General features: G+C 37.8%; 1 protein-coding gene across 1 annotated transcript in view; it reads right to left on the reverse strand.

The window, feature by feature from the left end:
- Window positions 1-293: 293 nt before the first annotated feature.
- Window positions 294-26,713, reverse strand: part of LOC150097231 (uncharacterized) — an 82,525-nt gene continuing 56,105 nt past the window's right edge. Inside the window, exons 3-4 of the mRNA XM_090407625.1 lie at window positions 10,506-10,686; window positions 294-2,826 (exon numbers count right to left, since the gene is read on the reverse strand). Coding sequence (XP_090263751.1) covers window positions 294-2,826; window positions 10,506-10,686 — 2,714 coding nt within the window. The remainder of the gene's footprint in view (window positions 2,827-10,505; window positions 10,687-26,713) is intronic.

Raw genomic sequence — 26,713 nt, forward strand, 5'->3', positions numbered from 1 at the left:
GACAGTTCATAACAAACAAATTAGTTTTTAGAAGGGAAGTTTCTTTCTCAGAAGAATTAATAAATCCATTGAGTTCGTATATATAAAAAGCCAACTGTTTGGTTTTGAGTGTCTCCACTTACTTCCCACAAGGTTAGAGATTTGGAAAAATAACAATATGATATACATTGAGCCAGTTACCGATTGGAACATGAAAATAACTTCACCATTGTCCACATATAACCGAGAATATTTTTTTTTTATTTCATGGAGGCACTTATTGTGTGTGTATATGTAGCTAACACTTTTTCTGGTCATGCAATTGGGCTTTCCATTTGGAAGTCCTCAGTGGGAACTCGTCTGACGTTCTTTGACTTCACCCTTCTGCTACAGAAATGTTTGATGATGGCTAATCCCACCACCAAAGTCACAAACCCCCCGGCAGCCCCTGCTGCAACATAGATCGTGGGAAAACGTTTACAATGTTCTGGAGCTTCGTCGTAACCAGACGGACAATGCACGCTTCCATCACACCACAGTTCTGGATCGATACAGGCGTTGATTTCGGGACATTCAAAAAGACAATTGACGTTTCGTAAAGTCTGTCCGGAGTGCGTTCGTATAAAAGGTTTGGTCACTTCTAGCCACTGAACACTAAACATCCCTGGTTGTGAGGCTAGGATCTCGATGAACAAGCGATCCCGGCTATAGGGATTCCAACCTCTTTCCGTGCGAGACTCGTTGTACCAGGATATGGAAAAAATATCGAACTCTTGTTCGTTTAAGCTATCATCTACGCATGCACTGGCTACGGGTTTCAAATGTGTCTCCAAATACACCACGAGTCTGTTTCCAAATTTGCAATCAGAAGAGCTGTTCAAACCCTTGAATTTCATATACAAATATTTATGAGGGCCAGCTTCAACGAACCACCGGCATCGTAACGGTAGTTCCAACATACTGACTGTAGGTGGCGCACCGAACACAAGTACACCTTCACTGAGTCCGGTTTTCTTCTGTAAGCCAGTATCACAGAGAGACGTGTTGAAAAACTCGAAAAATCCCTCAAACCCAAAGTCGTTGAAGTCTTCGAAAGGTGTCATGCCCGTAACTGCGAAGGTCACCTTGACGTTGCTCACAAAAGACTCCAGTACGAGAGGTCTGGAGATGTCCGAAGACACGTTGCAGAAACAACCCAAAGGAGAAGAATGACCCTCCCAGAACTCCGCGGCATACAGCAGTGCCCTCTTACGGGAAGAGTCAAGAGTCACATTACAGCCATGACGATGTAAGGCATAATCGTAATAGTGAACACAAAACTCCGTCTTCAGACGCACTTTGGTCAATGTAATTTTCACCCTTTCGGATGGGAGCCCTACGAAATGAAACATACAGGAAACGTTCTCTCTACCCCCTCTACCGTAGAGAAAAACATTGCGTGAAGAAGAGAATCGGCCTTTTTGTAGAAGTCGACTGTCGAATCTTCGATCGCACTCGGAGTTGTTGATGGCTACCCCTTCCTGCTTCATATACACGAACTCAAACCGAGCCACGAAAAAACTGCTGAGACTCACCACCTCGGAATTACTGAAGTAGCGATGTTTCAACGTCATTTCCGGACCGGAAGAGAGATAGCTCTCTGAGTGGACTTCACATGGACGGACTGGAAGATAGTTGGGATGATCTGCAGCACGCACACACATTTTAGGACTCGACTTTTCGCAGAACCAAAAAGCAGGTTCCACGGAAGAGTTGACATTAGACATTCCAGCAGTGTGTCTTACCGTTGGGGGAGAGTCGTAGATCTCGAGTTTTCCCACGGAACACGTCTCGATGCTATACATCTGCGGCTTCTCCATGATGAAAAATGAGATGAAATAAAGCCAGATGCGATCGTACTGGGAAGTTCCGGTTAGGTGAAAAGTGCAAGTGGTGTTTCTTGGAACAGTGTGACGAGGACTGTAGATGACTCCACGTCTCTGCCTTGACCCATCTGTCATGAACACGCAACGTCCGTTCTCCAGTCGGAATTCGCTGGAGTCCACCAACTTCACTTGCACGTCCAGTTCGATGTGGGAATTGTACAGCAACTGATAAGGTGAGCTGTAAAGTTGCACCAGGACTTCCGGACCGCTGGAAGTGATTTCCGGTAACGCTCCCGCACCGCAGAACTCCATGAGTAATGGAGATTTGACACTTGGCCCGTCGAAGATGCGAACCACGTCGCTAAAGCAATCGGTGGTGAGCATTCGACGAGGGAAACTACCTGTGGTGGAGCTGCCGGTGTAGATGGAGATTTTGTACTCGTTGCGTTGAAACAGAACGATCTGAGCCTCCTGGTTGGTCAAAGGTACGCGCACCTGTCTAATGAGAAAGTGGCACGTGATGTTGCGAGGATAGAAACCGGGAAAGTTCGGCGAACGAATTTTGCATTTCTTTCTGTCGCAGTTCTCAAACACTCGATCGCAATACGAGTGAGGAGTGACTTCCCCCGTGTAGAAAGGGGAATCTTCGGGGCCGAACCGTATTCCAGAAGTCTTGCTCGGTAGGAATTTGTAGGTCAAGTAAAGGCTGAACGAACTGCTGGGAATCGACGCTCTACTCGGCACCACGACGAAAAGACTGACGTTGCTTTCCACGGAGAAGAACGTTACACTGCGATCAATCATGTCGCCACAGAAATGGCCAAACGACGGTTCAGTCGCATCCCGAGAGCTACCGGTAATCGATGGTTGGATTCGCCCTGGAGAACTGTCTCGGAGAGCTGAACCACGCTCTTCAGAATAAATCTCCCTTGGCCTCTCGGTGATCTGCAGATAGCCCTTCTGACACACTGGAGTTTGGTTCCTGAGACAAATAAAGACAGAAATTATGTTTTGTCAACATATTTATAATCAAACAAACGAAAACAAATGCATTTGTATCGCGCAGACTTGGAACTGTTGACATACATACAGTATATGATATAAAACGTGTACCCTGTGGGCATTTTGACATACATAACTTCTGTTGTATAAGTTGCGTGCAATCTCTTCCTGTTTCCCATACTTTTAAATTTTATTTGAATAGATTACAGTTAATATTTGAGGTATGCCCCATATTCCAAATGGATTGGTTATCATATCTGAGAAAGGGAGGGTTGGACTGCTGATCTTGAAGAATGCTTAATTCCAATTGGCTACCTGTGTACCTACCCTGCTCCGGTTCACTGCAATCGTGGCTTCCAATTTTTCCGTTGGATTAGCTGTCCAATATTCTACTTTTAATGAAACAACCGAAAAAATTATAACCAATAGAGGTCTCATTCAAGGAAATGGATTATCACCCTGTTGTGTTTTATTTTTATTATTTTTTTTTATTTTTAGTGTGATAGAACATGTGAACAAATTTAAATATTTGGGAAACTACATAAGCCTCAATGGAGAAATCGACATTGCATACAAAAAGTAAAAATTCCTAGCAGTGATTGGAACTTGGAACAGACACTTCAGTAAACAGATGTCCAGAACAACCCAAATAAAATTATATAAAATAATAGACAAACCAATTCTGAAATATGGCAGTGAAACATGGACTTGGGGAGAACGAGATAAAAGACAAGTGGAAGCCGCAGAAATTAAGTTCCTAAGACCGCTCGCAGGCTATAAAGAATAGACAAGATACGAAATGTGGAAATAAGAAAACAGTTATCCATAAATAACATAAGCGAATACATCCCACACTATAGAAAGAACTGGAAAAAACGTAAAAGAATGAATGAGGACAGATGGCCAAATAGTGCCTAGAAATATAAACCAAAGGGAGGACACCGATCAAGAGGAAGACCCAGGAGGAGATGGCAGAAGACTTTTTAAACCCTTGAAAACGTTACAGGAAAACAATTGCCTAATCGAAGCCAAGAAGAAGAATATAATCCCTAACTGTAACAATCCGCAACCCATGTCTAGACCCTTAAACCTCGCTATCGTCTGTACAATATCGTTGTATATTCTTGTCAGTTTGTGTGTGTTCATGGGATGATAAACTGTACTCTAACGTATAAGATCAGCTAACCTGCTTTTAGTCGAAAAATTCCTTTTATTTCAAAGAAATATTCCTCGACCAACCAAAATCAAACTTGGCTTTTTATATCCAAAAGGCGCATGTAACGTTATCTATTCGACGCGGCTGCACGGAAGGGAACTTTAAATCAAGTATACGGGCGTGACCTTCCATTCATTTCCTGCTGTGGCATTGGATGACCTTTGATCTTTTCAACGTGATTTCTGGATGTTTGTGTAATGAACTTTAATGCGGCAGGTACATAACTCTGTCATTTATACGAATCAGTAATCGTTGACCTTTATTTGCCCTAAAAGAAAAATCACAGATTTTTATTCATACGGGTTATAGCTGTTGTGTGTCTTTCAGATGTCCATTCCATTTTTATCTTCACTTTTCATTTATTTCAAAGGAAAAGTGACTGGTGTTAGATGGCACATGCGAATATGGTTGGATTTTCCATCCAGGGAGCCTAGTTTCCTTCTCTCAACGAAGAAAAAACTCGTCTAAGACCATGCGGTTTATATTACAATAACCGGTGTATTCTCTTCTCACCGCCTTAGATCTTCTTGCACTTACTTAGCTAACCTATCATTAATTTCATTTATCTCAACTCTAAAAGTATCTTCTTGACCTTTATATGACCTTTTAGTGACGTCATGAAACGTTGTCAGTTGTCAGTGCCTGATTATAATAGTCTGCGTGTCAAGGTAATGTATGTTCTGATGTCGTGCTCTAAACGCGTGAAGGATACATGTGAATGCAATGAAAATGTTAATCACGCCCTCTGGTGACGAGAGAAGGAAACAAACTCTTCTTCAAAATTAAAATTTGATTAATAATAATAATAACATTTAAATGACACTTTCCTGTATGATTTTCTTTTTCAAACATGATTTATAGACACCTTAAAGTTCTTTTCTTGTTGTGAGTGCTCTTTAAAGGTCGAACAAGCATCGGAGTGGTTTAAGGGGGTGATATTTCACCTTGGTTCATAACCTTTCCGTCAGCGTTCACCTACTAGGATCTAATGGCACACAGCAGGTGACTTCCATTAGCACTTATCGCGGGATAGAAAGAGCGGTTATGGCACGCGTGGTATAGGATTTATGTCCGGTAATGTTATTAACGTTCAAAAGTGGAACGACTGCGCAAGTCATTGCGCAAGTAACTAGACTATGGGATCCAGGTTCAAAGACATGAGTTTGTGAGACATGAGTTTATAAATTAATTATTTTTTAAAGGATTAGGCAAAAAAATTTTGTATGTGTGTGGGGAGGGGGAGGTTTAAAATCTATAGGTCACTCTAAACACGCAAATGCGTAAGCTGGCTGCAAGTCGTAAAAATTTCCTACTATAAGGTTGGATTAGTGCCAAGTGCAGAACAGAAGGTGTTGGAGAATTAAAAGGCTGACTAATTTGGATCGTAAAAATAATATAAATATACCGAAGTATACAAGTCGGCTGGAGAACACAACTAAGAGACATGACTTGGTGCAGCTGAGTCTGCGTGAATTCCAACCAATCCAAACATTATATAATAGCATATAAATGTTTTTCGAAGTAAAATTTATTGTGTGGAGAATAAACTGTCTGCTCAATGATTTACTCTTATTTAGCCTCGTTTCCTATTATATGAACACGTTTTAACTTTGACACGTATACGCATTTCTATGTTTTGATCATCTTTGAACGTCTTTCGAATAACTTACTATTCTAAGTTTGCTACGCTAATTTTAGGAATGAAATAAAGTTTTCCAGGTTAGCGCAAGGATTTTCCAGAAAACTTGAAAAATATACACTCATGAACCAAAATTATAACAACTCAGCCTGTTTCTAGTCAATCAGACTGAATCGTTGGCCGGCAATCAGCAGCTAGTGGTGGTGTCCGAATATGGGGATTGTTCTGATGGATATTATTAGGTCCGCTCATCCCCACTGAACACACCTTCACCACTAATCCCTATCTGGGGATTGTTTCCGACCAGATAGGTATTATGTGACAATGCGACCCGATGGATGACCCTTTTCGAGACAAAGGAATGTGTCATAAAGGCTCGCATTTGTAAACGTGGTTCGAAGAGAATCAGTAGCGCTCTCAGGGTTTAATCTTGGGGGGGGAGCGAGTTGAGTAGACGATTTGAGAATACACAATACGAATCGCATACGACCTATGATTGAACATCTCCAATGATTGCTAATTCATAAGTAGTATAGAAATAGAAGACCCGACACAACATACATTTTTTAAAAAATGAATTTTATTAATTAGAAAAAGATTTTTTGGAAAATTTTCTAGTGTTTTTCCCTTTTTCTTTGGGGGACCAGGGTCCCCAGGGCCCTCCTCTGGGTGCGCCACTGAAGACATACCTAGCATTCTGTGCTCCCATGACCGTTCTATTCTCCTGATTTGAATTCCATCGAACATTTGTGAAAACAAATGTCACCAGTTTTTTAAAGTGCTAACAGTTACTTTGAGCACTTCTAATAACATCAAATTTTGCATAGGATGAAAGAATTGTATTAAGCTAATTATGGTTGTCGAAATATGCGATGATAAAATCGATCTGCTACAGCTATTATATACAAGACCCTTTATAAATGTCTTTTCTATTCCTAGTCTTTTAGCCTTGCATTGATTAAACAAAAATGTTTCCACACTATTACACAAGCTGTTGCTGGCATAATGCGTTCCTGAAACTTAAAAAAAAAATGCGCTGAAATAGAAAAAAAATGGCCAAAATAGCTCATCCTAGCATAATTTCGACCACGTATATACTCATGCCACCTATCGGTGTTATTTAGATGTTACTTCATCCCGAAGAACATTCTAGTAATATTGCAAGTTCCATGATGCATTGTTTTTAACGTTATTTTAATGACTTCATCCTAATATATAAAATTCCCGGATATTTTCTGAAGATATAAAGAATACATACGCGATGAGATCAAGATTTATCATCGTAGCTAACTTCATAGGAAGTTTTTAATAGAAGCTAAATTTTCAAACCGCATACACTATGTACGCCTGATTAATAATTAAATATGCAACATACTTTATGAAAGAGCATTCTGTGTTTTATTATTATTATTATTATTATTATTATTATTATTATTATATCTTTAGTTTACTAATAGTTAATAAGTTGCTCGGATTTTTTCTCATTTTTTTAATACACCATTATTTATCTAATATATAGCACGTAAATATTGATTTAGCGATAAATTACGTTAGCAGTAGTTAGTCAACCCAACTGCTAAACATTACTTAAACTATAGGAGGCGATGATTAATACCCTTGGAGGGTATTGGATGGTGATGTCGTACCAATGAAGTTTAACTGAGGCTCGGCTGTTGCCCCTTGGGGAGCAGAGATTCGAGAGTTTGAATTCGCTCTCTTAAGGTTTTTGCCTTAAGGGAGCAATTTGAGTCTCCGGGGAAAGTGTTCTCCGGCACGGCCCGGTGAGGAGCTTTATCGGTGAATGCTTTTCTTCGGAATATGAGCTGCTCGGTGGTGGTGGTGGTGGGTGGAATGCCAACGCTGAGATGGACGGTCTTTAGCCCACGATTGAGTGGTCTAGGGATCGTCCGAATTTTTAGAGACGGCTTTACCTTAACATATGGCAGTAATTAGTCAACCATATGTTGAGAATAATATTCGTGTCAACCATCAAATTGATATTCATAATTTTAATTGACAATAATCAAAGACATAACCCAAAGCTAAAAATGTATTTCGTGAAACGTATCGAGTTGGATTAGATCAAAATAATAATCTCCATTCCCGAACAAAGTACATTTAAGTTTAGCTACATTTTTTTTTTTTAATGTTGTTTCCATGAAACAAAATTCTGGGAACAGCAAAATTTTAGGGGAAAATTTGATTATTATATTGTACAACGCTGGTTTTATTTGAGAAGTGAAGTAATAGTTAGTATCCTATCAAGTTTAACGAAGTTTGCCGGAGTCTGACTGAATTCATGTCCTCTAAGTGTATTTTATTCTGTTTGGTTCGGGTTGAATTAACAATCAACTAGGAAAATGGATTTCACAAATGCGGCCGATGAGATGGAAGGCATGCCATTGTCGTGTGATCGTGCACGCGCTAGCACTTTTCCCCTCCCCTTTGCATACACAGCGCGTGCAAGCTGTGTAAGCGCGCGCGCGCACTCCATAAGTGTCATAATGTGTTCCTACAATACATGAACAGGCTAGTGAGGAGAAGTTTCCTAGGCTATGCGAAACCGACAAGGCACGATGAATCGTTGCTATGGCAACCGTGTGATGGGTAATGTGACAAGTTCCTCGTTGGGATAATTAAATAATTAGAGTACCTAGGAAACTCGTTGTGGTTGGAAATGGTTAATAACACGCAAAATTACATAACGAGTTCGGGCTAGCCGTTAGCCGTCAGTGCATAAGGGCACGATGCTATTGCTGGGGAAGGAAGGGGATGCTGTTTGTATATAAATGACTTCCGACGTGTTTTCAGACTGGTTCATCCACTTACACAGAAACAAACAGCCATGACGAGCGAGATGCTTTGCTCAACTCAAATCAAATATTCTCCCCTGATGGAACATCAGAACACACATTAACACTCTCCTCACTTTGCTTTAAATTACGTCTTGCTCATCTCTTCTGTTTCTCGCTTTGCTTTTCTCTTGCTTCACTTCGTTTCATTCACGCTTTTTTCACACCATTCCTCTAGCCCTATCTTCTGTGTCATTTTCTGTCTCCGTCTCTTTCCATTTCTCTAACTACTCCTCCTTATTTTTTTCTTTCTTTCCTCTCTCTCTCTCTCTCTCTGTCTCTTTCTACGTGTCTCAATATATTTCATTCTTTCTCTTTCTGTCACGCTTTATCTTGTTCCATTCTTTTTCTTTCTTTCAATTTATTTATTTATTCGTATAGGGGTTCTCCCCGTTCTTCCACCATCTCTTAGGACTGGTTGAGTCCTCCTAATGAGGGATTAAGTATGTATTTTTTTATGACTGTAGATCCGTGTGTTCAACGGCCGGTTTGTCTGTTCTGAGGGACGAAAAAATCAAGTTTCCGGGTAAATAAACCCTTTACTCCCGTATGAGTCTGGCTAACTCACCTTAAGTCGAAAGCGATCGGATAAAGGTTCCTCACGCCTTGGACGAGAATCAAACCCAGGTCTTTCCGAAGGGTCGAACCCAGGTATTTCTATACTGAATGAGCTACGCGGGAGTGCTTTTCTTTCAATTAATCTCTCTCACGTGCAAATGCATTCTTTCAATTTATTTCACTTTTTCTTTTAGTTTTGTGTTTTATCTTTTCATTAGAGGCTTCCTTAGCTCAGTTAGCTTAAGCAAGCTCTTTGGTTGGAAAAACACGAGTTCGATTTTTATTTATGAAGTGAGAAACGTTTATCACATATTTTTAACTGAATGGTGAGTTAGTCGGTCTCATACTGTGGTGGAGGGTTTTTTCTGTCGGAAACATGGTTGGTTCGTTCCTCAAAACAGGCAATCCGGACAGAAGAACACACACCATATACAGACATAGGATATTACGGGAATAAGGATTAAAATCCGCATATCCACTCTCTAGCCAAAAGGCTGTGGGATCGAATTCCGCCATTGGTGTTTGTGATTGGCTGTGAAAATACTTGTGGTGGTGGGTGGTAGATGGCGTTGGTGTAGTTGTGGTTCGTTGTAGTTGGTGGAGACAGAGTTGTAGAGTAGGTGCCCTCCCTAGATGAGTCTTTGGACTCCCTGAAGATGTCACATAATAATAATAATAATAATAATAATAATAATAATAATAATAATAATAATAATAATAATAATAATAATAATGCTGTTCTTATTTTCATTATATCTTATTTGTTAAATTTATTGTAATTATTTCTTTAAGAAGTAATGCTACTAACAATAGAAGTAATAAATAAACGTATATATGCAGTTTTAGTGTATAATTTTGTGTCTATAAAACTTTCCAATTTTGCATAAATTTAACTGTACGTAATTATCCAATTTGAATTCTTCAATTCTTAAGCGATTCTTCTTTTCAATAAGCATATATAAAAATATTTTCTTTCTCGTTCAAAATGATGACATTGTCTGTGTATCAGTGCTAGTCAAGAAAACTTGTAAGTTACAATAAGGAATACTGGAAAAAATAATCTGTATAGACTAAACAAGCAGTAAAAGAAAAATCAAATAATAAATGTAAAATGACTTTAAAGTTAAACAGTTTTTTTCACGCATATATGAAGGTATATCAGTAAACTAATATCTTTATCATCAATAGCACAAAAAAAATTATTATACTCAAAATGTTGTCATCATTCTGTAAACAAACAAAAAACCAAGTCTGTGTTCATCTTCCTAAATAGATTATCATATTATAATAAATAAAAACTTAAGCTACTCTCTCTCTCTCTCTCTCTCTCTCTCTCTCTTTCTTTCTTTTTGCCTTTTACTCCATACGGTGGATTGCTCTGTTTTGCCACTTACCGTGCAAAATCCAGTGCCCCAATCTGAAACGATAAAAATCTCAGTTCTACGATATCCCCGTAGTCGCTTCCGGCGGCTACAAAAGTGATGAGGCACACAAAAGGAAGATAACGCTGGAAGGGCCCGGTAATCCTGATTGGATAACGAACATTCACTTCGCCATAGAATGTTTTGTTGCAGTCTGTAAAGAGAAAGAAATTAAGCAGGCTACGTAATTAGGTTATTGGAAAAGCAAATTACTAACACCGCAACATAACAGGTAAGTCAACGAACGACGTCGTAATTTGTCCATCACACAAATAGTACCACGAAGTGAGAGGAGGAATGGAAGATGATTTCCATTCTAATAATAGAAACAACAGGTAGGACTGTTATGAATTCATTCTATAACTGAGATTAACATAAAAGTTGTCGATGATGTGTTTTTTAATTCTACTTGCATAAACAAATAATAAATAAATTTTCATTTAAGTGAACTTTGATTCCGTTTTACTGTGTACAAAACAGTAATCATATCTATCTCTATCTACTTCAACTAATGAATATTGTATAATAAATATAATAAATATTGTATATTGTATTATATTATATATTATATTATTATAAATATTATTATAAATATTCTGTATTATTATAAATATTCTGTACAGAATAAACAAGCAATAAAAAAAGAAATCAAATAATAAATGTTTGATTTTTAAATTAAAAAGGTGTATTGTTATTTATTGATTTTTTTCTGTATTTATGAAATATAAAAATAAATTTTTTATTATTAAATCTTATATATTTTTTAATTTAATTTTATTAATTAATTTCATATTATTAAGCAGCTAAAAGCCAATTATCACATTTAAGTTTATGGACGATACTTTTACCGTGTTAACGTACCTCCATTTTTATGCCTATGAGCTCTTATAAAATTTTAAAAATGTTCCTTAAATGTCGAATGTTCAATAATAAAAAAACAACTAGAACATTCCATCTCTCTCTCTCTCTCTCTCTCTCTCTCTCTCTAAAACCTAAGGACGACCAAACGCTGTTTTTAAAGTTCACAAACCACAAATTCAGACGAATCACCTTATGGAAATTTGAATAACGTGCTAGCTCGAGTGGAAAGTGGGTACACATTCAAATTTTCAAATCGCGTACAAAGGGGTCACGTGGTAGCACTTAGAAGATTGATATAATTCCCTGATCCATCGGTTGCAAAAGTGATGTTGTGTTTGGGGGCATGTAAACAACTTTGACATCCAATGGTGTTCTTACTTCAGCAAGGTTTTGAGGATATCCAGGGGCATTATCGAATGGCTTGGATGGCAAATCATTTTCTTCACAGAAGCGAAGCACGGTAGGACAAAAATAATTTGTGTACAATCTATAAAAACGTCTTGTGTAACCTAAGCTTTCTTGTTCCATTTCCAATAGATTTCCATCATGGCTTTTAGACCCTTGAATGCGCGTGGTGTCTGTGAATGGTACACAACATTGGTTTAAGCTTCAAAGTTTAAGCTATATTCCTTCACTTTTCGTGAAGGAATAAAGTTGCAAACTTGGATGTCTTGTAATGTTTGGAAGACATCACGTTTCATGAGGAGAAGAATTATTGGAAAGCTTAAAGAAGGCGACAGAATCACTGATATTTCCAGAGAGTTTGGAATCTCACAGATCGTTGTATCCAGGCACTGGGCAGCGTTTCAAACGACTGGAATGTGTTCCAGACGTTCGCTAAGAGGTCGTCCTCGCTCTACTACGGAGCATGAAGATAGACGTTTGGTTATAACAGCAGAACTTAATTGACGTACCACGTCGGGTCAGCGTGCAAGTTGGCTCCATTCAAGTAGAGGACGCGGCTATTTCGGCAAGCTGTGCCAAGACGGCCCCGAAACATAGGCCTATAAGCCCGAAGGCCATTAGTCTGCATTTCGTTTTCCACAGCTCATCGTACAACACGTTTCTACTGGTGTTGTATCCATAAAAATCGGACAGGACACCAATGGGCTCATGTACTCTTTACAGATGAATATTGTTTTAATGTATCCTCCGATTCCAGACGACACTTGATCTGGCGTGAAAGTGGTACTAATTACCATCGCGAGAATATTCTTGAAAAGGATAGATATCGTGGTGTTTGGGGTCCTAGTGGGGAGGCATTATGCTTAATGGACGCGCCCAGCTACAAGTACTAGAAAAAAGGACTACAACTGGTGAACGATATTACAGAAAGGTTCTTCAGGGTTATGTTCGATTGTTCCGTGGTGCAGTAGGTGAGGAATTCAGTTTTATGGAATACACAGTGGTGGTAGCACTGGAGACACAGTATTAATCGAATCTAGTTGCTAGCACGTTCCCAGATCTCAACCCCCATAGAACACGTTTAAGACGCACTAGGGAGACGGATTGCTGCTCGAAATTCCCCTCCAGAAAACAAACAAGCCCTTATTCTTGCTCTGAAGGAGGAGTGGACCAGTTTGCCTCAAGAACTCCTGAATCACTTGGTGGTAAGCATGGCTCATCGTTACGAGAGCTGCATCGCACTTCAAGTGGACATATTCCATTCTGTAAGCACTGTACATTAATTCCTTAACTACGTCCTTAGGAAATTTGTAACTTTTGCCAAAAATGAATTTCAGTTTAATTTGTACGAAATTTATAACACATTTTTGGATTAATTATACTTTATTAATATGCTGGCAATTAATTTATGTCCATATTTGGCTGTAGTCATGAGGAAATAAAGTTCAACATTGATTCAGGACAAGTACTGCTTCTACAAAAATATGCTGGGACTTCGGCAACTTGGGGGAGGGGCTACACAGAACACGTCAGCGGCTAGTTAGCCAAGTGGATAGCATACCCACTCTCCAAAAAAAAAAAAAAAACAGGTCATGGGTTTGAGTCCAACTGTAGGCATGGGCGTTTGTAAAAGCCTGTTCTGGAAGAGTTTGCATAGTCTTTTGAGTTTATAAGGGTTGTCTTAAGAAAAGCAACTGTAGTTCGAAGGATGACATGTGAATCTCCTTATAAAAAGACAAAATTGATGAACTATGGAGTTTCTAATCTTTTTTTGGAATATTAGTGTGATTAATATTAAAAATTTTAAATATTCAAAATGATATTGTGTAGCTTTCTATAAAATCAAAATCTAAATTATACTTTAAAAAAAGATTTATGGTTTAATTTTAATTCTTCCGTAATCTGCCGGAATCACGAACGTCAGAACGTTGTAATAAATTGCAGGAAGTGAGAAGTTTGAAGTTGTCTTATGTCGCTGAAAAGAACAGCAACAAAGAAAGAAGGCGACAAAGTGATAACTTATTAAATGAAAAACTAGGCAGCTGGATAGATTAATGCAACATCTTTTGAGCTGGATTACCGTATCCTTTGATTTAGATTGTAACTAAAGCTTTCAACGATTATGTTCACTGATGCCTAAAGTCAATAAAGAATAAGAGGCTTACGGTATTGGTCAAGACAAAATATGACAATCCCCTTATAATCCTATTTATAAGGGGATTGTCATATTTTGACACAGTTAATAAAACCACCCTTGCATCTAATTATTAGATGCAAGGGTGGTTTTATTAACTGTAGTGTTAGCAGTACAGCTCTCTCTCTCTCTCTCTCTCTCTTCATTCTTTTTTCATTCTGTTTTCTCATAAGGTTGAAAATATTTTTATTAAATAAAAATGCTGCTTACATCAAAAGCTAATTACCTCTACAGAACCCGAAAGCTAAACTATTTCGAAACAGTTTAATGTAAATAAATGAATTATAACCAAGAAAACATTTCAAATTGATATACAAAATACTTAGTCAGGTGAGTTACCACGTATTCTAAGCTACTATTTAAGAGTGCTGCTATAATCAACAACAGAGTTGATCACAATGGAAAAAAACAAAGGATCTTTCGGAGTTCGATAAAGGGCCCGTCTGGATGGAGCCATGATTTTAAAAATAGTAGAGCTGACTGATTTCTCAAATGATAAGAATCCCGGGTGTTTAATCAGTGGAAAAATAACACATTGCATTTTTTTTATGTTGAGCCCATACACGAGAGGTTGGTTGAAATATACAAATTACAGAAACCAAACGTCAGTGCGAAAGTGGGGGGAGGGAGTGAGTTGGTGAGAGATGGCTCATTTATCAATCTAATTGCTCTCCTCAGTACTGAGTCAAGCATTTTAAGAGATCGCTTAGGGGCCCTGCTGCAAATGTTAGAGCAGAATTAAATAGCTGGGCGAATTTTTGATTTGTATAAGGTTAACAGTTGTTCAGAAGTGAAGTAACATCTTGAGCGAAAGAGAAATTCTAGTTTTTTAGAAGCTGAGGATGCAATGGTTGTGATGTGTTTATGCCAGGAGAGGCTTGATGTCAGGTAATTTCAAGAAGAGAGAGAGAGAGAGAGAGAGAGAGAGAGAGATCTCACCTTGTCTGTAAATTTGAGTGTTGGCAAAATAACACTAGGAGAAAACGGTTCTTTTTTTTTGAGAAATAAGACAGAACTGGGTTTTACTAGCTTAAATTTGACGAGTTTATCTGTACCCCATTGCAGGATGTTATGCAGATCTGAATTGAGGGCAGCGGTGGTTGATCTTCTGTAGGTTAAGGCAAGTTGTATAGAGCAGGGTTTATCAAATGAAAGTGAGGAGTGCAATGTACTGTCCTCTGAAATATTGTGTATTGGGATGCAGGTAAACTGAAGTAGGTCATTGATATACAGAAGGAAGAGTGCTGGTGAGAGGACAGTACCTGGTGGAAATCCCGAACTTAGTTGAATGGTGAGAGGATAAGCAACCAGCCACTATCACATATAGTGTGCGTCCAGACAGAAAGCTGGCAATCCAACTGCAGAAGTCCTGAGACAGACCAAATGATGAAAGTTTGCTTAATAAGCCTTTGTGCTAGACTCAGTCAAAAGCTTTGAGGATTTCAAGTGCAACCACTTGATATTCACCAGACTTCTCCATGGCATTTGTCCAGAGATAGGTGATAAATATGTGAGTAGATCTCCTGTCCTGTTGATCGGCAGCTACGGGATCCATACTTGTGGTCGTTTATTAGCTACGTACCTTCGAGGTAGTGCAGGAGTTTGGAATTGATGGAATCCATTACTTTAGATAAGACTGAGGTGAGTGAAATAGGGCGGTAGTTAGACGGTAGTGATTTGTCACCCTTCTTGGGAATGGGTTGAATATAAGCCAATTTCCAGGCTGTGGGATAGATACCAGTGGAGTAAGAGGGTATATTCAGGAAACATAGGATAGGAGTCAGTCTGGTGCACAAACATTCAAGATAATTGGAGGAATACCATCAGGGATAGGTTATTTGTGTCTAAAAGGATAAAGGGGACATTGTGTGTTAAGCATCTGGATGATTGGGGCATTTCCATTGTCAATTATGCATGCATGCATGCATTGGAAGCAAAGAGTAAAGCCAAGAAATTGGCTTTTTCTGTTGGTTATAATGCGTGTTTGGCAAAAGTTACGAACAATTGTTTTGGAAAGAGACCAATAGGCTACGATGCCGTTTGGATAGGCTGCAAATTCCTTGCTTTTATGCCCATTCAAATTCTGTTTTGGAAGTATTTTTCTTACATCTATTTCGGGATTCAATATAAACTCTAAAGGAGGATGGAATTCTTGATCTGAGTCAGTCGTGGTATGCTTGATTTTTCATTTGTACAGCCCTGGCACATCTTTTGAAGAACTAGGGTTTAGTTAGGGGACTGTAGTTCAGAGTAGTATGGGGAATGTATGTTTCATTGCCAATGAGGATTACTTTGGTGATATGTTTGGGTTAGCGGGCCAGAAACAATAGTCCAACCCATGGGAATGAGGCATAGATGTCACGGAAGCTGTCCCAATTGGAACTATCATAGTGCCAAATTACTTTTGTATGAGGGAGTGTCTGTGTAAGCATTGTTGCATGGGGGAGGAAATGAGTACTAAATTATGTTTAGAATTACCTACGGATCCCAATACATTCACTGTATATTTGGAAGGGTCATTGGTGAGGAAGAGATCTAGGGTGTCTGGGGAGTGGTTCGGGGTATGTGGTATTTTGGTCATGTGAATAATTTGTGTAAAGTCGTCAGCGATGGCAAATGTTTCAGCATCTCTGCCTGCAAGATCGTTAGATCTGGAAGAGAAAAGCTACTTGGTGTTGTGGACATTAAAATCTTTTAGGAGGGTGGTTTTGCTGTTGGGAATGTGGGATTGGAGAAATTCAATTTGTAAGAATAGGAAATTAAAGAGGTCAGAATGGTTGGTGGCATTAGTGGAGTGAGAGCACATGATTTTGACTGAATAGGGAAGGGATATTTTCCACCAAAGAAGGTCAAACGTGGGCAATTCTAGGTTGGGATTTCTCTGGCAGGTATGTCAGAGTAAATATACACCCTTTGTCCAAAAAAGAAACCGAACGTTTGATAGAAAATAAAACACAGTCCAACTATAATTATTCAAATAATTTATTTATCAATATACTCTCCCTGAGCTTCGATGCAACGTTTGGCACGGTCAATTAATTCGTTAAATGAGTTTTTTATATCGATTTTTGGGATACTGTTGAGGGTCGTGGTTACTGCCGCTTGAACTTTTCAATGGTGTCTTATCGCTTTCCTTTAATCGGCAAATGAAGTTGAGGGAAGAGAAAGAAGTCACAAGGCACTAAATCAGGTGAATACAGCGAGTGCTCCAACACAAACTTGGTTTTGCTCAAAACCTGTCTCGCAATGTTCGAACTATGAGATGGTGCATTATCGTGCAAACGTGGCTAGCTGCCTGCATCACGATATTCATGCCGTACGTGACGAATTCTCGCTATCAATCGTTTCAAAACGTCGAGATAAAACTCACCATTGACCGTTTGGTCAAGCGGAACGAATTTTTGTGGCTAATGCCCTTGGAATCGTAAAAACAAAACAGCATTGTCTTTACTTTTGACTTCTCCAAGCGACTTTTTTTCGGATTCCCCTCTTCTGGTGGTCTCCACTCAGCATTCTGGCGCTTTGTTTAGGGCTCATACTCAAAACACCGAGTTTCGTCACCAGTAAAAATCGTTTCAATGAAGTTTGAGTCCTTACGAGCAGTTTTAATGAGGTCCTTGCAGTGTTCAATTCGATACATTTTTTGGTCGTCGGTCAGCTTGTGGGGAACAAATCGCGAATTCAATTTACGAAGGCCCAAACTCTCGGTCAAAATGTTGTGCACAGTTGATTTTGGAATTCCCACTTCATCTTCAATCAATCTCACGGACGATTTTCTTCGATGAAATCACGCACTTTTTGGATGTTAACTTCGCTCAGTCCTGTTTTTGGACGTCTCAGATTTTCGTCTTCCTCGAGTGTCTCACGACCACTTTGAAATCGCTTAAACCACTCGTAAACTTGAGTACGGGATAAGCATTCATCACCGTATGCTTTTTGAAGCATTTGATGTGTTTCGGTAAAACTTTTACCAAGTTTACCACAAAAGTCAATCGAAGCTCTCTGTTTGAAACTCAATTTCCGACCGTTCGTCAAAACACACTGTCACTCTTGGCATTATAATTCGGCTTCTAATGAAACAAATATCATAAACAATTGAAACAACCCTAATGAAGGTTGCCGCTTTCGACACACAAAAAGATACAACAGGTGTCGACTAATTTCTTCTATTTTCGAAACTTTCGGTTTCTTTTTGGACAGAGGGAGTATGCAGAAATGCCACTCTTTGGTCAAAAGGAGTTAAAGAGTTTGGAAGGTTGAGATTAATAGTTCTGAGTGAGGTGAGATTTGAGTTCTGAAAAAAAAGAGTTGGTAGGGTTTTGTAGACTGAAGATGGTAACGGACACTGTTACGATTGGAGTTGAGGCCACAGAAGTTAATGAAGTGGACATGCAAGGTTCTGTGGGGCATTTATTTGACCTCAAGGGTTCTTGCACATTTCTTATGTAGTGCCTACATACTGGTCTCTATGGTGGCTAATAGTGCGTCACTTGATTTTTGCCCTAATGTAACTTGTTTGTAGTCTATGATCCATTTGTTTTATCCATTTTAGAGTTTTTATTCAAGTTTTCAAAGATGACATCCTTGTTCTCTCTGGGCGAACGATAGGTCAGATCGACCACGTATGCGTAATTGCAGGGAAATATCCTTGAATTTATTGTTAATCGCTGGTCTAAGAGTTTGCTTGCCTATATTGATTGTCTAAGAGTCGCAACTGTGGTCCTAACACTGTCAGGAACGAGATCACGGTGGTCTGAGAAGGCTTGTAAAGACATACATAATTTCTGTTTGCAGAAATTGACCGAAGTATTTAATGAAGGCTGCTCCCGACCCATATCCCGCCGAATTATGCGCAAGGAAATTAAGAGACCTATTTGCAGTTGCATGCCTATACATAAAGTAAAGATTTGTAATTCAGTAACCCATATATATGTGTGTGTGTGTGTGTGTGTGTGTGTGTGTGTGTGTGTGTGTGTGTGTGTGTGTGTGTGTACGAAGACTGAAATATAAGACCTGACAATATTGACGTCCTGACATTAGCTTTCCGGAAAATTGTTGATAGAGGTAATAACGTAAACTTTTCAGGTACAGGAAATTAAAGAGCTCAAGTGTTTGGTGGCATTTGGGAAGTAGCAGAGCCAGCAAATGAATTTGACTAAATGGGGAAGGAATATTTTCCACCAATGAAGGTCAAAGATGGGCAATTCTAGGTTGGGTGCTCTCTGACAAGGTATGTCAGAGCGAATGTATGCACAGACGCCACCCTTGGGCGTCTGTGCATACATTCGCCATACTTGGGCCAAAAGGAGTTAAAGAGTGTGTGGTTTCGAAGGTTGAGATGAATAGTTCTGGGTGAGTTGAGGATTGTGTTTCTGCCAAAACGAGTTAGTGGGGTTGGACTGGTAGACATATCATAATTATCCTCTTCATCAATTGATTGTCTATACAAGGATATATATATATATATATATATATATATATATATGTATATGATGCAATTGAAATAAATATTCAAATATAAATTTCCCAATTTATTTTTTAATAATACATACATGAAAAATTAAAATGGTTATTGTTATTTCACATTCTAACTTCTGTAGCATTTTAAGAAAATACAATTAAGAAATACAATTAAGAAAATACAATTGTCTAACAGTATAGAATATAGGATGTTGATTACTTCGAATTGAACAGACATTACCTATCTATTCACACATATGCTGCACGACTTAGAAATTTTATGATAATGTTTCGTGTACATAAAAGAAAGCATAAATTCAGAGTGATTTATAAAATAATAAAAATAAATATCACTTTACGTGTATATCATACAAAACGTAACCATTCTCTGACTTGGTTAACCAAATGGAAAGAATATTTTTCTCCCCATAACTATGGATGGATATTTGTGAATGCTTTTTTGGTCATATATGAATTCTATCGCCCGGTCTGAGACCACGATCATGCATAGTGAAGCCCTAGTATGTCTGTTGCTAATGAGCCTAATTTTGTTTCTTTGTATTCATCAAGAATAGAATCGTTAATACATAAACCAGGGGTCTTCAACCTTTCAGACATTGCGGGCCGCATTAAAAATTTCAATGAAGCCCGTGGGCCACTAAGCTATACTGCGGTATTTAGAATTGTAAGATGCTTTCCAGATTCACAAGGAACGCTGTGCATTTGATACTTTACATAAAATCCTATAAAAATAAACAACCTCAGCTTAAGAGCGTAGGTAGGAGTTAGATTGATGATAAGTAAATACAATCAATACTTGAAAAAAGATAATTTAATGAAGAAAACATTCATTTTTACCATGTCAATGGGAAACTTGGCAATGCTTTTCCTTGATCAGCTTGTCGATGTTGGCATCAATGTTGGAAGTCGCTATGGGCAGAGTATTCTCGAGATGTTGGTCCGTAATCTGAGTTCTTGTCTTGGACTTCACATGCTTCATTCTGGAGAAGAACTGCTCACATAATTATGTGCTTCCTAACAAAGCGCACATCTTCAAAGCATTCCGGCGAAGATTAGGGAATGCGTCCTCAGAAATGTAGTCTTTGTAAAATGTAAGCAAGGGCACATTGAATAATTTTTCTCTCAAAGAAGAGTTGTTTTGGATTTCAAGCAGCTCCATTTGTACTGATCTTGGCATTTCGGCAGCATTGACACTGAATGGCATTGAAAATAAATCTAAAGAAGGCTGTTGGTTACGAAAAGCACTAAACGTTTCTTTGAACTCACTTCGCTAATTTTGTAGCGCATTCATCAAGAGACGAACAGTTGGACTCAGTGAGAAGCCGAAAATGAGTTTTCAGCGATAACAAATTCAGAATAAAAATAAGTCTTTTTTGCGAGTTGTGCCTCCCAAAGTTTGAGCATGGCCACACTTCGATGTGATCAAACAGAGTGTGCACCAGTTGATCTTTGGATTGTAGCCGTATATTTAGGTCATTCATATGCAACGAGATGTCGGTCACAAAGGCCAAGTCTGTCATCCAATTCGGATCGTTGAATTCCGAAATCAGCTTCCCCTTGGTTTGCATGAACTGCTGTATTTCGCACCTTAAGTCAAAGACTCTTAAGAACCTACCCTCTGCTCATCCAACGCACATCACTATAATAAACCACATCCCCGTGATCCGCTTTGCACTCTTGGGTCAAAAACTCGTGGAATTGACGATGATTCAATCCTCTTGCCCTAATAATGTTGACGACAGTCACAATAACTTTCATGACATTCTCAATTACAATAGTTTTCGCGCACAAATTCTCCCGGTGGATTAAACAGTGTAAAAGATGGACGAATTCTTTTCCTTCTAGTTCCGGTTCTTTTCGTAGCAGCGCAACAAACTTTTCGTTCTTTCCCACCATAGCAGGGGTACCATCAGGTACCACACCGTTGAGGTTGGTTAAGCTGAGGTCGAAACGCTGGAACGTTTTCTTGGCGGCTTCAAGAAAATCAGTGCCTTTCGTCGTTCCCTTCATAGGTACGAGCGCTAGCAGTTCTTCTGTCACATTGAATTGTTGATCAATTCCACGGACAAAGATAGCCAGTTGTGTTGTATCCTTCACATCTGTGCTCTCATCTAAAGCAAGTGAATATGACGTAAATTCGGACAACCGTTTTTTTTTTAAGTTCCTTCAATGTCATTGGCAAGTTCTTCGACACGTCGTGCTACAGTTACTTCAGACAAACTCGGTTTTTTAAACACTTCCTTATTATGGACACAGAATTTCCCCATCAGCGATGACACATTCTTTCACAAACTCCCCGTCCAAGAAGGTTTTTGATTGTTTAGCAATTTTTTCAGCTATTACATAACTTTGACGCACGCTTCGCTCTCGTCCCTCTGCAGTTTTAAACGTATCCTGCTGGCATTTTAAATCAGTTTGGAGATGGTTTACTTTGTCTACACGAAGCTGCCCTTGAAAATGATCGAAATTGGATATGCTTTGTCTCATAGTGTTGATTCATATTGTATTCTTTTGATACTGACACTGACTCACGACAAATTAAACACTCTGGCTAATCGTCGATCGGCACAAAAAAGTACAAATTATTCCACTTTTCATTAAAAATCCGAAAATAATCACTTGATTTAAACTTCTTACTCGTAGATGCCATAGCGATGGAACGCGAATCCAAAACATGATCCAAAATGGCCGTGTAACGGTTATTATCTACTGAATATGTTTCACACTAATGAAAAAAGTCTGGCAATATAAAACCACAATCGGCTATGGCTGACACGAAGAACCTGCGTGCGCTTATACACGAATATCACACTGTTCACGACTGACTGACTGTGGATGAGATCCTCTTGTATTTATATGAAAATAACTAGTATCGAGAACCTTCGAGATGTATCTGGAAGGCACTAGATAGCGCACTCGAACGCACTGCTGCTTGAGCCATCTACCGACGACGTTAGTACTAGTACTTAAGTACCGCTTGGCACTGATTTAGATTGCTGAAGAAGCATGTCTATTTAATATTTATTTTTATAGGATTTTATGTAAAGTATCAAATGCACAGCGTTCCTTATGAATCTGGGAAGCATCTTACAATTCTAAATACCGCAGTATAGCTTAGTGGCTCTCGGGGTTCATTGAAATTATTTTTTATTTAATCGAGTTAATGTTAAGTAGTTAATTTTGCAAAATGGCTGGCGGGCCACGGCAAAGAGCTCCTCAGGCCATGCGTTGAAGACCCCTGACATAAGTGGAATCTTGAACTGAATCTTTAACTTAATATCAAAATGGTAATATATTTTTGATTCTTGTTATATTGTTTAAAACAAATGAGTTGCCACCGTCTTGAGTTTCAGCAGTGTAACTCAAGATGTTTTTTTTTTTAATTAAATCATTTCCAGGAATGAAAATTAGATCTAGAGAGTGATTTGTTTGAACATTAAGCGTCGAAACGATATCTAAAATTAATTATAGATTTCCAAGTATAAAACTGTAAAACACAGCATGCTTTACTCTCCTGAGTCGCTATTGCATTAATTAGACAACAAGTGCACCTTACGGACAAAACAGGAATTACATGAATTATTGTAGATAGGGAAGCAAGTTAAGAATAAATGGTATAACTTTCACTTTCAAATGTTTCAGTTTTTTAATAAAACCTGTTCAGATTTATTTATTTTTAAAAGTAATATCACTTTTGTTAAAATAATTTTGAGAGCAAAATTAAATTACAGAAAAATACCATAAAAATTAATACATCAGTATATGTTCTCGCCTTCGACCATAGATCGTTACATTATCGGCAAGATTTTTTTTCTATGAGTTCTTAAATCTGTCGTATGCATCCATGTGAAATTGCAAGTCATTCTATCAAGTAGTTTTTTTTTAATGCAGCTGTCTAAAGCAAACGTGTTATCCGTATCCTTTGAAATGGATAAAATTGAATATTGTGTGGTTATAAAATTCTTTGTAAAAGCAGGTTTAACGCCAAAAGAAATTCACTCGAAGTTCTTACAAGTTTATGGGCACTCTTTTCCCTCGTTTTCGACAATTAAGAAATTGGCTACCGAGTTTAAACCTGGCCGTGAAGTTGATCTACGTGAAGGACGTCCAAAAAAAGGAACAACACCAGAAATCATTGATCAAGTGCACGATATGGTATTGGATGACCGGCAAGTCAAAGTGCGTGAAATTGCTGAGACTATAGGCATTTCCAAAGAACGTGTAAGATATATTTTGCATGAAGATTTACTAATGAAAAGCTTTGCGCAAGATGGGTGCTTGCTCACAGCAGATCAAAAACGCACTCGCATGAAAATGTCTGAACAATGCTTGGAGCGTTTTAACAAGAATAAAACTGATTTTGTGCGTCGATTTATTACTATAGATGAGACTTGGAATTTATTACTATGGATGTGATTCAGCATTATACACCAGAATCCAAACAGCAGCCAAAACAGTGAACAGAAGCCAGTTGTTCAGCGCCAAAGAAGACAAAATCGATTCCATCAGCAAGAAAGGTCATGGCATCGGTGATTTGGGATGCTAAAGGCATTTTGTTTATTAATTATCTTGAAAAGGGTAAAACAATAACCGAGGAATATTATTCCGATTATTTAACCAGACTAGACGAAAAAATTCGTGAGAAAAGACCTGGTTTGCAAAAGAAAAAAAATCATGTTTCATAAGGACAATGCACCTGCCGACAAAGGTGTTTTGTCAATGGGAAAATTAAGGGATCTGCACTATGAATTGTTGGAACAGCCATCCTATTCCCCAGATTTGGCTCCCTCTGACTTGACTTCTGTCTGTTCCCAAAACTAAACCTCTTCCTCGCTGGTCAGCGTTTTTTTTTTCTTGGAATCAAGAAGTGATTGCAGCTGTAGAGGGGTATTTTACAGATCTTACTGAGAACCACTACAGGGACGGGATAATGGCGCTGAAGCATCGCTGGAATAAATGTATTAGTCTTAAGGGAGATTATGTTGAAAAATAAAAATAATTTTGAAATTATAAATTTGTTTTTACATTGTTAGGCCGAAAACATTTCAGACCACCCTCGTATATGGTCCTGCCACCATATGCTTTACCATTCAGTGACACATCTTGGGATATAAATTGGATCTCTTTACCTAACAAGTTTTCGAAGCTTGAATTTTTAATACTAATGATATTTGAATGAAATTTGTATTCAAATTTATTCATATAGAATAAATGGAATCTGATAATTAGGCTTGCGGATCTTTCTATCATATTTAGCAAAATACTTTACCGCAGATGTCTACTTTAATAATAGCAATTTTAAACATGAATCTCTTTATCATGTTAATTCGTTCTTATGACAACCGTTAGTTATATACAGTTCTTATTTAGAAAGTCATCTGTCGTTAATATTAAACTTTCAAATGAAAATTCTGTTTTTTTTCTTTGTCTTCTTTGCATGCAATTTAAATGTTAATATTGTAAAATAATAACATGAATGAATAATTAAAACGTCGATGGGGAATAGCGCTATTTATATTACTTTTAATGGATTAGCTAAAACGGATTAGCAAAAAAACGCATGTAATAGGGCTATAAAAAATAAATAATAATAAAACCTCTTCCTGATGTAACATTTAAAATAATTAGTTTTAAGAACTGAGTAAAACTGGTATTTCTTTGATTCCTCTATCGTTGAAGAAATTGAAATTATCTTAGAAGTTCAACCAATTTATGTGTGTTTATAAAAATAATTCATTTGGTGTTATTTGAAATACTTATTGTTCGTCTTCCATATTCTTTTACTTTTAATTTATTCTAAATTTCCTGTTATAGTACAAATGTTACGATATGTATAAAGTTACAAAAAGTTATGTAATGCACCATCATTATATACACATATGTACATCTATATATTATACATAGTATACATCACAGGAGACATGGTAATATGTACAGAAAAAGTCGCGTTACCTTAATTAGGTTTTCGAACAAAATAAAACAAAGTAGGTAAATAGCATTTAAATTTTACGTTTTACACATAAGACTAGATCTTTGAATACAAATATGCTAACACCAATCATTTACACAATTATTTTGAATACAGTTTCCGCATTTCTGTGGACAAATAAATATTTTTGATTAGAGTTTTGTATTTGTTTGGGTTAGTTTCATTTCTTATTGTGAAAAAGTATTGTATTGAATATTTACACTAAACAAGTATAATGTTTGTGCGTTGCTTCTTTATTTGCTTTAGGAACTATATATTTTATGCTCTTATGTCTACTAAGGAAAGCATTGTTTGATATTTACGTATTCGTTGTAGTTTTTTATGAATAGCAGTGCCCTATAAGCGTATAAATATCTAAAGGATAGTATGTTCACTATGGTGTATTTATTACACATTGCAGTATCCTTCTATTTTCTAGTTAAGATTTGAATTACTTAAGAATTCTGAGTCAAAACTAGAGGTTTCAGCGTAGAGCGATAATTCCTCCCCAACTTAATACACCAAATTGTGGTGTACTTTGAATCTATGTAGAATATAATATTTTTAACATATTTAAATTTAAGAATCTATTTAGATAGTAGAGTCTGTTTACCATAATCCTTACTTTATTTACGACATCGGCGATATGCGGTTTCCAAATTACTCTCAATTTTTAATCCCAAGTTATTACATTGACTTTTTCCGCACAGTTGCAATTTGAATTTGTTTTGCAATTCCAGTCATGCAAAAATAATTGTGCAGTGCAATTCATTTTACTTGATGTATTTCGCAAATTACAACTTACATATTTCGTTCTTGAGACATTCAGACTAAGTTTTGACTGGAACCAATTTGTTACTCTCAAAAGATCAGCATTCACTATGGTTTGCATTTGTTCGGCTATGTCCGTAGAGAAAATTAGGACGGTATCCTCTGCAAAAGCGTTTTTATTACTGTTTAGTTTAAGCTTGCAGAAGTCATTGATATAAAATACTAAATAAAATTGATCCTAAGATAGATCGTTGTGGTACACCAGTCTACCGTTTTGGAACTGCTCTTATACCCGTTAATAAAAACCCAGGTTTATTTTCCACTCGAATATCTACCAATAATTGTCCGGACATCCCTGTTATTTGAAGTTATGGAACATTCCATGTTTGCTAATAGCATAAAACTACCGTATAGAGTAGTAGGAAGCAGTATTTCATCATAACAGTTGAATACAGGTGGTTGGCAACACGACGTGAACTCGGTGACTTCGAGAGAGGTGTC

The sequence above is a fragment of the Typopeltis vanoorti genome, chromosome 17, assembly GCF_054136105.1.
Source record: "Typopeltis vanoorti isolate ZY-2024b chromosome 17, IOZ_Tvanoo_1.0, whole genome shotgun sequence".
NCBI classification, from domain to species: Eukaryota; Metazoa; Arthropoda; class Arachnida; order Uropygi; family Thelyphonidae; genus Typopeltis; species Typopeltis vanoorti.